Here is a 12,152-nt window from a genome sequence, read left to right as displayed (position 1 = left end):
TCCGAGGTGTGTCAGATACATATTAGTATAGTGTTACAGTGGCATAAGTAATATGGGGGTGGGGGGGGGGCAGGGGTATTTCCACCCTCGGTCGGGGAATTGTACTGTCGGACTTTTCTTTGTTCTTTTCTCATTTAGATTCAGCCAGGTAGTGTACAGCCCCCTTTGCACCCACACAACCCAATAAAAAGTATTTATTAGCCCAATCTTGCATTGAGAACTAATTGAAGAGCTAATTAAAAGTCTAAATATGCCTTCAGAATCCACCTCATTGACGTAAGTATGTAGGTCAACTTTATTGAATCCCATAAGGAAATTACATATCTACGGTGAGCATACAATGACTAATATAAAATACAAAGAACATTGATACAATGAATGATACAAAATACAAAAAAACATTGATAATATACAACAGTTATATGCAGTCTAAACAAAATATACAATAACTAGCTCCAACAGCGCAACTAAGTGGAACGGCCACCCCCCCCCCCCCCCCCATACCCCGTGAAGTTCTTGTTGTGAACACTAATGCATGACAGTGCCTATAAACGAAGAACGATGTCTATTTGCGTGTGACGTCAGCGACCTCAATCTACCGCTACGAGCAATTGATAGGAAGCCACTAAATACTAACCCCTACAGCCGGTCGGACCATTTCGAGTGCCCTCGGAACTCGGTTTCGGGTGCAACTGTGCTCGGCGCTCTCGGTTCCCGAATAACGTTATTTTGCCCAGGTCTCGGAAGTTAGTTGACTCTATGTAACAACTTGTGAGACCTGCTACTCGAGATAGAGATAGATATAACAGCGGTTTGAAACGGTACTTGTAGTTTTTTAAATGATATTTGTAAATAACCAGGTCTTGGAGGTTAGTTGACTCTATGTAACAACTTGTGAGGCCTGCTACGAGATAGAGATAGATATAATAGCGGTTTGAAACGGTACTTGCAGATTTTAAAATGATATATGTACACAACCAGGTCTTGGAGGTTAGTTGACTCTATGTAACAACTTGTGAGGCCTGCTACGAGATAAAGATAGATATAAAAGCGGTTTTAAACGGTACTTGCAGATTTTAAAATGATATATATACACAACCAGGTCTTGGAGATTAGTTGACTCTATGTAACAACTTGTGAGGCCTGCTACTCGAGATAGAGATAGATATAAAAGCGGTTTTAAACGGTACTTGAAGTTTTTAAAATGATATACACAACCAGGTCTTGGAGGTTAGTTGACTCTAATGTAATAACTTGTGAGACCTGTTACTTGAGATGAAGATAGATCTAAACGTTTGAAGTGAATTTTGCAGCTTTTAAATTTGATATTTGTACACAACCAGGTCTAGGAGGTTAGTTGACGCTATGTAATAACTTGTGAGACCTGTTACTTGAGATGAAGATAGATATATGGGTTTTAAACGGTACTCACAGTTTTTAAAATGATAGATGTACACAACCAGGTCTTGGAGGTTAGTTAACTGTGTGTAATAACTTGTGAGACCTGCTATACTTAAGATATAAAGATAAATACAACAGTACTTTATTTATTGCAGCTTTCTTATATACATTTGTTAACTTAAAATGTCAAGAATAAACCGTGAAACGTTTGGATATTTGTGTATTTGTCTCCTATTTCCCCTCCTTTACTTAATCGAGAGCGGGACTTGGCCCGGCAATTCGTACGTGTTACACGAGGTCGTACCCGCACTATACACGTGAAATGTACAACATGTGCATCTACGTAGTTATGCAAGACTGTGACGTCAGGTGAGATCATTCTCGCTCGGGATCTGACCCGAGCCGCTACGCGGGTTAGTATTTAGTGGCTTCCGCAATGATACGGCTGGTATGATGGTTGTGCAATGGGTGACTGTGATCTTTTCACACGGACAGCAGCTTGTCTCGTTCACAATTCTAGTAGACCGAGGCCACTGACGGCAGACTTTCCTAATAATTTTACCAGCACGTTTAATAACAACATCCAGAACCTTTATGCTGGTTTTTCCCGCATTACCTCCCAACAAGTAATACAATAGGTCCAAACACTATACAGATAATGGAGTTATAGAAGATGGCGAGAATATCTGGATTTATATTTAAAGAATTCAGCTTACGTAAGCAGTATAATCTTGGTTACATGAAATAATATTCAATATGATGACCGTATGCTGTTGACAAGGGCGGCGGAACCGGGGGGGGGGGGCACAGGGGGCACGTGCCCCCCACTTTTCCTCAGGTCAAAAATGTGCCCTTTTTCTACATAAAAATTTCTAAATAAAAAGAGAGTTTACAAAGCGAAACCCACGTCGAATGAAATATTTCGGGAAGTTTTAGGTGTTTACTATCATAGGCGTAGGAGCCCAATTTGATTTGGGGGGCTGTAACGACTTGCCCGAAAAATATTACCCAAATTTTTTCGCGCACTCCGCGCGCGCTCAAAATGTTAATGTGCATATCACATAGGCATGCGTCAGTTATTACATCGCATGCCAATAACATACTATCATTTGCCGTGTTTTTACCCTTCCATATTGGTTATAACTATTGGGTGGGAAAGTCGTTACAATAATAATGATCATAATATCAGTTAAACCATTGAAAAGCACATAGCAAATTCTTTTTCTTTCAGTAGGTGCCCGAAAAATTCTCAGCATATTGCCAGAATTTTCACAAAAATGTTTGATTAGAGGGCGGCTGCAGCCCCCCCCCCCTCCCCCCACCTCCTACTCCTATTTTTACTACCACAAGGCTTCTAACATTCTGGTGAGTGCCCCTATGCATATTCAATATGCCAAAAAAATCCTAAAGCATTTCCAAAAATGCATTGTTATATTACATTGTGACTTTGTAATAAGCAGAAGCCATTTATAGCCTACTATGAATATTGAGTAGAGTTTAAATATCCCATAACCCTACCCCATCCTTTTGTATTTTGACATATTTCATTTGCTTTCATGCATGTATCGATAGCGTGTGCAGGGACTTGGACTTTATAATGATTCCACCTCATTTTGTCTCGAAAGAAAACTTGTTCCTTGTTTCCCAATTTGCACATTGGATATTGCAGTGCTAGTATGCATTGTTTCCTTGAAGGGGGGGGGGGGGGGCGTTGATGCATTGATGTGTATACGCAAATAAGATAATACAATAAGAGTTATAAAGGGTACTAAATATCAGGCTGTGTCAGTCCAATCGAATTTCTGCAAAGTGCCCTTCGACGTTGGTGCCCCCCCCCCCCCAGATTAAAAGTGCTTCCGCCGCCCTTGGCTGTTGACGTGACTAACGAACATGAATAACTATCTAAGCGTAGCACCAGCTTGAGTTGGCGGGAAGCGTACAAGAAAATATTGGCCGAAACTGCCTCCCAGATCGCTGGAAATGGCACTTCCAGGGCCTTGTAAGTTGCATCTAAGCATTTTCTATTTTGAAATTACTAGCGATATTATAAAAACATACAAACAAAATTTCCTCAAGGGAAGGGGGGGCGGTCGCCCCTTCGCTCTCCTTCGCTACGTGCCTGATGTCATCATGGCAGTCACCCAAAGAATTTCAGACTATACATTTGAATAAATCAAACAACGTTATAATATCCAAGCAATATTCAGTGGCGTTAAGTATTAAGTTTCATTTTAAAAGTGTTGACATTAGGTGATGCTTTAATGTCCGTGGGAAGTCTTTTCCATAGTTCATAAGCTGCAACAGATAATAATCTACGATCATATATGAACAAAGCTTCTATTTTGGTTTGTGAACAATATTCTTTGTAGATGAACCAAGGAAACCGGGAAAAAAATATCGCTGAATTAAGTTTGTAAAGATATGGTGGAGCAAGAATATTGAGAACTTTGAAAGTAATTATAAGTTTAAAGTCAATATGAGGATGTAAGAGTTGACAACCTACCGCATCTGTTGTAAAACCGGAGATATATGTGGTGGGACCTTTATGGAACAATAACCAGCACTCTTAGTCGCTCCCGATGAAATACAACGATATGTGTAAGTAAACTATGTATATATTAACCTTGAAGACAGTTAGCGCTTTTATAAATCTATTTCTCATTCTCCTTATTATGATCATCGTCCTTATCATGATCATTCTCCTTATCATGATCATGATCATGATGATCATCATGTTCGTCATCGTCATCGTCACTAAGCAGCAGTATCATGTACATGTTGGGGAACCGAATGGCTTATGACTTAAAATTCACTCCAAGTAGTAAATGCGAAAATGATATCTTTTGCATATCAAGTAACAACGGCTACTTCTGAAACTGGTATTTCGTTTCTACAACCACGATAAGGAATGAATGCAAAGAGGAAGAACCCTACAATGTTACCGACCATTCCTCCAGCAACGCCGAGCCCAATCTCTGCACCTGCTATCTTTGCTTCTGACCATGGTCCATACTTTTCATTCAAGGCTTCCAGCAAAGCGACATTCGCGGCAATGACAAAACTCACAAACAGGACAGACTGTAAGACAGTCTTTAGTGACGCGCATTTACATGCGCGCGACTCTTTCTTGTCTCCATCCGTTCGAAATCCCTCCTTAGGAGAATCATAGTAATAAATCACACCTACCACGACAATCTGGTACAAAATCTCGGAAGCGACCAATATTATGGCGCCGAGCCAATGCTTGTTGTTGCCTGCAACCATCTCTATCGTTTCCGAGAATGAAACGACGATTACCATATGTAAGACACTTAAAACAATCCTACTGATCCAGGCAGACAGAGTTATCGTCAGTTGGTGGAGCTGATTACAGCGATGCAGACCTGTTTTACAATAAGTTGCGAAATGTTCACAATTATCGGAGTATGGATCATATCCAGTGTCTTCTAAGCGTGCTCTAGCTCTCATCAAAACCACTTCAGGAGGATTAAGTTGTTCTACTTCTTTGGGATAATAAGCCTTGTACATCGGACTGTAACCACAGTTTCCACACAGATCCTGTTTCTTTCTGGTATTTCTGCGAATTTTACTACATGAACAAACGCCAGATGACCACTCTATCACTTCAATAGAATCATCTGATACTTCCTCAACGATGGCATGGTGCCAGTACCCCATAATTGGTCGCAACCATGCCACCTGATCTCCTTTCTTCAACCCTCCAGTCGTTTCTTTTATATTCTTCCACTTGATAAAGTTACCCGTGTCGGAAACCTGCATACAACAGAAGGACGGTACGATATGGTGTGCAACGTGTTGACATCCAACGACGTTAAGTCGGTTCCTGTTCTCTGTATGTGCAAGCCATTCCTCCTTACAATGGGAACAGAAATATCCCTTCACGTTTCCATCATCATCTATGAACAAAGTGAAATGGGATTAATTTTCATTAATAAATCGGTACCGCAATAAAATAACAACTAAAGGGACTTCTTTATGATTCACTGAATGAGTGTGCTTCATTGGAGAACCATAAGAGAACTATATAAACAGCCAAGGAGATTTCATAATTGTATGTTCCTATTGAATAATATGAGAGATAAAGAACCAAGCATAATCTTTAACAAACGCTTGATGCTTACTTAATGCATAACATTTTTTTCTTTCTCCACTTTCGTTTCTTTTGCTTTGATAAAGGTAGGTTTCGACTGGTATTTGCTAACTTTTGAAAGCTTAGACAGACAATAATTTTAATAAACAACACAGACTTCTCTCCCCAGAATAGACGAATCCACTAATCACGAGAGCCGACTATGAGATTTATTTCGAGTCCGAGCCGATTTTGAGTCCACTTGGTCCGAGTCTGAGTTAAGTCCAAGCCCAGTACAACCGAGGACGAGGGGAGTCCGATTCTTGACTTAATGGGACTTGAGTTCCTCAGAATTGGGCCTTCCCTTCCCTACCCCTCCCGCAGTCTTAACGTGCTTTTTCATAAATGAGAAGTCCCTCCCCCTTCCCCACCTTCCTTTTAGGTAAGGTAAAAAAAAAGTACCCTTTTGCTATTGATAAATTAAGAGAAATGTAATTAGTAGGTGCCGTATGGTTGCAAAAAAGTAATCAAGAAGTGCCGCTTCATTCAAAATATTCAAATACTGGAATATGCGGTACATAACACACAAAGACTGAACAAATTTATCATGACTGTAAAAAGTAATGATATGAGATTTTAGTCGAGGCTATAGAAAGATCGTCAAGTTACAAAGAAAAACAGGTCACATGAGACAATGGTTCTAGCCACAGAGGTCAATGGTTCTCGCCACAGGGTTCAATGGTTCTCGCCGCTGCGGTCACTTTTTCTAGCCAAAGGGTCAACATGCGTTCATTTTCTCGTGATATTCAGTACATTTTTGTTATTAACTTGATACCTTTGTATTCTCGAATGTTTCCATGGCAACCTATGTTCTCGTGATGCTGCTTTATCTGAAATATTTCATCATCCAGCGAGTTAGTTGCCATCGCTTTTTAACAGTCTGTTATTACTTCCACAACTGAAATATAAATGTAAATATATCAATTACAAAAAGAATCATTAAAATTTAAAAATATATAAATACATGAATAAAAGTTGGATAAAGTCCACACTTCTTATGTGGATCCATCTCAGTGAGTATAAAACCTCATTGTTTTCAAAAAAGGTCAAATATTATGCCATTTGATGAACTTTTCTTGACTTTTGGATAGCAAATCCTTGCATTAAAGCGGTTACACCGTTCTGTTCGTCCTCTACGATTTCTTAGATATTGCTGAAACCAATTTGAATAACATATGATCTGGGATGGGGAGATTTGGCAACTACCATTGCAGGTTTCCCTTCTTTGCCAAATCTGACACTCACTGACTCTCCAACACTTATGGGGGCAAAGACTTAGCACCACGGTTATAGTACTTCTCCTGATTGTGGGACCTTTTCTTGAATTTCTTTTGAATATTCTTTGGTGTTTGCTTTTCTACAGGACGGGTGAAGATGGAAGTAGTGTTTCGGTTCGTCGGCTCATTAACATTTGTACCGGCGAGTCGACTCCTTCTTGGGGAGAGTTTCTATAATTAGGCAAAGCTATACACGGGTCTTGTCCAGAAAGCTTGGATTTGCAAATTAGGTTCTTAGCTATTTGAACCGCCTTCTCCGCCTTACCATTAGATTGAGGACACAATGGCGAAGATGTGACATGTTTAAAGCCATATGCTCTGCTAAACTCCTTGAATTCAACAGATGAATACTGTGGCTCATTGTCAGAGACTATACTATGCTATGGATACCGAATCTAGCAAACTGTTGTTTACAAAACTGAATTATTTGATTTGACTTAGTCTTGGATAATTTCTAAACCTCAAAGTAACTGGAGTAATAGTCTACCATTACTACGTAGGTGTCTGAATTATACACAAAGAGATCTGTTCCAGCTTTTTGCCATGGGCGCAATGGGCTTTCATGTTTCATCAATGGCTCCTTTTGGTTTTGATGTCTTAAACGATTACACGATTACGTTTTCGATGTATATGCAACTGGTTTTTTATTTTGCAGTAGTACAGCCCCAACCCCACTTTTCGAAGCATTCACGCTTACTGTTACAGGTTTGTTGGTGTCGAAATACTGTAGTACTGGAGTTTCAGTTGTCAATTTTTTCAGGGAATTGAAAACTTTTTCCTGTTCTTTTTCCAAGTCCATATTGTTTCTTTACCGAGGAGCACTCTCAAAGGTTCAGAGATAGCTGATAAATTCTTAATAAACTTATCAAAATAGTGTTTCATTCCCAGAAATCACTTTAGCTCAGTTAAATTTGTTGGAGGCTGCATTTCCTGAATTGCCTCTACTTTCTTTGGGTCAGGTTTTATACCATTTGATGTCAATATGTGACCAATAAATTTGACTTCACTGACTATAAAATTACACTTGTCTATGTTTAGTTTTAGATTGTTTTCTTGACATCTTTGCAAGACATTTTGTAGCCTATTTTATACTCAGCCTCATCAGCTCCCCACACAATTATGTAATCCATCATGACTTCTACACCACTTAGCTTATCGAATAATTCGGTCATGACTCTTTGAAATATTTCCGGGCAGCATTAATCCAGAAAGGCAACCTTTTGTACCTATACCTCCCTATCGGTGTGTTGAAAGTACATAATTTTGAACTTTTTGAATCTAAGGCCAACTGCCAATACCCACAATTTGCATCCAAAGTACTAAAAACTTTAGCTTGTGGAAGCCTAGTTAGGATTTCTTCCACTGTTTTCATCGGATAATGAACTTTGTCTAATGCCTCATTCAGATTTTTTGGATCTATAGATATCCGTACCCTCTTTCTATCAGGTTTTATGACAGTTACCATACTACTAACCCAATCACTTGGTTCAGTGACCATCTCTATCACATATAAATCAACCATACGTTTAAGCTCTTCCTTTACATCTTCTCTCATTGCAATGGGAACTATACGGGCCGGTGAACTACTGGCCTTCTACCTTCTTTTACTTTGAGTGTCACTTTACCTGGCAAACAACCAAGTCCTTTAAATACATCGCTGTAATTGTCCTGTGGTTCTGGAGTTTTCGATGACTCCCCAGGAAAAAATTTACCTCTAATTTACCGCGGTAACATACCACAATTTTACCGCTTTTACCTGAGTTTTACCTCAGTTTACCAGGATTTTAACTAATTGTAGGACAGTTTTACCTCACATTGAGCATAAGTTTGTCCTAATTTCAATCAGCATGTACACCATAAATTTCTTTGAATTTCACCCATTAGTGTATTGTATCATAATTTGGCTATATGCCTTTACCCTTATTGTAATGGTTGTATGCCTGACATATAAGTCCACAGTTGTAGCATGCAACAGTTTTTAATTCATCAAATCCATGGAGGTTTCACAAATGAGAAAGCTTTCTTGAATTTCAATAACCCAGGCTGGTATGATTCCTGACTATCTTCTTTAGACTTAACTGGTAGTCCAGAGTGGACTTCTGATTTCCAATTGTCCTCAAAAACTTGGTTTAAATGAAGAGAGTACTCTGTAGATGGTATGGTATACCTCGTATTATGCTTCCACCCGAAGGTGCTTCAGCAGACTAAGGAAATCCTTAGTCGGAAATTATTGAGGTTCCAAGTTTTGTGCGTGGAAAGACACCGGCGAATCTCGCCTTCTCTTTTTTCGAATAGTGCCCTGAAGTAACGAGGCAGGGGTGTGTAGTCCTGCTCCCGGGACCGCAATTTAACGTCCCCTCCGAAGGACGTGAGTACCGCTTCCCACGTGTAGCCACTTTCCTACCACGAGAAAGGAGCGGGTGAAAATTGGTGTCAGTGTCGACACCGAGGTTTGAACCAGGGACCTCAGGTACTGCAGACGTGCACTCTCCCGTTCTGCCACCTCACCGCTCTCTTCCACGGAAAGCCCCTGGCCGGTAAAAATTAGACTCCAAGGTTTGAGAGAACTGAAAATTTTGAGATTATGGAAAATATGAACTTTGTGGGCCGGGTCAGAGAAACATTTCTGGAAGCTGACAAGGAGGAAAGAGTTCTGAGACTTCTGAGAGTTGGCGGTCCCAAATTTCAAGATCCAGGCCGGTGAGTGGACTTGCATCAAGGACGAACGGTGTTTGTTTCAGCTGATTCTTGGTGAATTGGTGTAGGTGGTGTGTAGGAGCTGCGACTCTGTCTAGGAATTTATCCCTTAGTTGGTTTAATCTTTCGATGACTGATGGAATGTCGGCGATGGCTGTTATTGTTTCCTGTCTGTGTCCTGTGACATGTGGTAGGCTATTCTGCATGCTCTGCGTTGTGTGGCTTCGAGTTGTTCTATGTTGTTTGTGATGATGTGAGCCATGGCTGGTGCTGCATATTCGATGAGTGGTCTAATCATCATCCCGAAGGTGCATAGTGCATAGACTTGTCATGTCATTTAATGGACCTGACAGAGAATACCCAAATCTGAGGACACTGATTGGTCAAGTTTTGTGTGTTCAGTGTTGAGGCACAGAAGCTATGCCTTATGTGTGCTAGTTTATATAGTTCTTTTTTTTTCATTTTAAAGGCTTTTAGGTTCTCCCTCATGATGAAAAAAGAATTAAATGTTGTCTCCTCTCAAATTTATCAGGGATTACATGAAGGAATTCTCTATGTATATATCTACTGCTTTTTTTTTAGGAAAAGAGATGCATACTATAACATATTGGAATAGCAGTTGGTCTCTCTTCTTAATTCAACTCATATCCACAGGTAATTTATATTTCCAACATTAAGATATGAGTAGAACATAAGCTGGCAAAAGGTTTGTCTTATCAGTATTGCAAAAATATGGGACAAAATCATGCAAAAATTGCTGTAAATGTACCATCATGTTTCATAGTGTGACCCATATATGTTCTACTGTGGTAAAATCATGGTACAATTATGGTAAATTTACCATAGTATAATTGCACTGTATAGTTTTACCCTAATTTTACTGTGGTTAATCATGGCACAATTGTAGGAATTTCACCTATGTAGTTTATGTACCATATAAATTTACCCTACTTAATTACTCCAGTAATATCATGGTAAAGCTATGGTAAATTTACCGTAGTAAATGTACCACACTTTTACCCTACTTTTACCGCGGTATACTACCATGGTAAAACTGCGGTAAATTTACCGTAGTAAATGTACCACACTTTTACCCTACTTTTACCGCGGTAATACCATGGTAAAACTGTGGTAAATTTACCGTAGTAAATGTACAGCACTTTTACCGCGGTAATACCATGGTAAAACTGCGGTAAATTTACCGCAGTAAATGTACCGCACTTTTACCATACTTTTACCGCGGTAATACCATGGTAAAACTGCGGTAAATTTACCGCAGTAAATGTACCGCACTTTTACCATACTTTTACCGCGGTGATACCATGGTAAAACTGCGGTAAATGTACCGCAGTTTATTTTACCACACATTTACCCCATTTACCATAGTTTACCGCGGTAAAATTAGGGTACATTTTTTGCTGGGTTCACACTGTCGATACGTTGAATCAGTCCTAGGGCTGTGCGTGCTTTTAAGCCAAGTAAGGGTTTCTTCATTCCTTCGACGACTTGAAAACTGAGGTCATAGAAGCGATTCACAGAGTGTGTTCACAGAGGAGTACAAACGTCCCCGTCGGTTTTAGCTTTTGTCCTGAGTAAGTAATCAGACGCATCTTTGATCTCTGCAACTTCACATTCTCCATGCTTTCCAGAACTGATGAAGAAATCACATTGCATTGTGATCCAGTATCAAGCTTGAAGTTGACTTTCGCACCTTCAACTAACAAATTGATGTTCCATTCACCGTCAGCTGTTTTGCATTGCTGAGACTCTAGAACGTCAATGAAAAAGTCTGAGTTGCCGGATCCTTCTGTACCGGTATCACTGTTTGCCTCGTCTACTGTATGCACTTTTTGTTGGTTACGTTTGTCATGTTTCTGTGTCTTGGAGCCTTTTGACTGATTTACTATTGTTCGGCACATCTTGGCAAAATAGTTTGTTATGCCACAATTATTACACGATTTCCCTTCTGCTGGGCAATATCCACTGTGATCATGGTTATAACCACATTTACTGCTCTGGTGTCGAGTTGAGCTAGGCTTATTCCTTTGTGTGTGAGGCCTATCATAGTTTCGGGACTGTCTAGGCTTATCGTTATTTGTTTTGTTACCTCTGTTATGACAGACTGTGTACACTTCTTTTTCCTTTTTCACTTGCACTTTGTAGCGTAGAATTGTTCAGTTGTGTCATCTGAGCTTTACTTCTCTCTGAAGCTTTGCATATTTTGCAGCTTTGGCCTTTCTTTGCAAGCAAATTTGCTCTAACTGCATCATCTCGGAGTCCGACCACAATCCTATCCTTCACAATGTCATCTGTAAGAATGCCAAAATCACATGTCATAGCAATATTTTTCAACTCGGTTCAAAATTGTTCAAATGATTCACTGTCGCGATGATATGTCGTATTGAATACATGTCGCTCAAACGTTACATTTTTCTGTGGAAAGGAAATGAACTTCGAACTTTTGTATCAGGACGTTTAGGTCCCTTTTTTTCTCTTCGTCAGTCGCGAAAGAAAACGTATTGTATACTTGTAATGCATCATCATTAACAATTTCGATGAAGCAATAAACCTTGCACATGATCGTGATACGTTAGCGGAGGTTAATCACTGAGCGTGTCGAATAGACG

General features: G+C 39.7%; 1 protein-coding gene across 2 annotated transcripts in view; it reads right to left on the bottom strand.

Moving 5' to 3' along the window:
• Window positions 1-50: 50 nt before the first annotated feature.
• LOC139969913 (uncharacterized) overlaps window positions 51-12,152 on the bottom strand; it is a 28,361-nt gene continuing 16,259 nt past the window's right edge. The window contains exons 2-3 of one of the 2 annotated variants that reach the window (XM_071975314.1): window positions 6,327-6,449; window positions 51-5,318 (exon numbers count right to left, since the gene is read on the bottom strand). In XM_071975314.1, coding sequence (XP_071831415.1) covers window positions 4,252-5,318; window positions 6,327-6,417 — 1,158 coding nt within the window. In that variant the 5' untranslated portion in view covers window positions 6,418-6,449 and the 3' untranslated portion in view covers window positions 51-4,251. The remainder of the gene's footprint in view (window positions 5,319-6,326; window positions 6,450-12,152) is intronic. The other variant, XM_071975315.1, reaches the window with a different exon arrangement.

This window comes from Apostichopus japonicus, chromosome 7 (assembly GCF_037975245.1).
Source record: "Apostichopus japonicus isolate 1M-3 chromosome 7, ASM3797524v1, whole genome shotgun sequence".
Taxonomy (NCBI): Eukaryota; Metazoa; Echinodermata; class Holothuroidea; order Aspidochirotida; family Stichopodidae; genus Apostichopus; species Apostichopus japonicus.
This window is presented reverse-complemented; position numbering and strand designations above follow the sequence as displayed.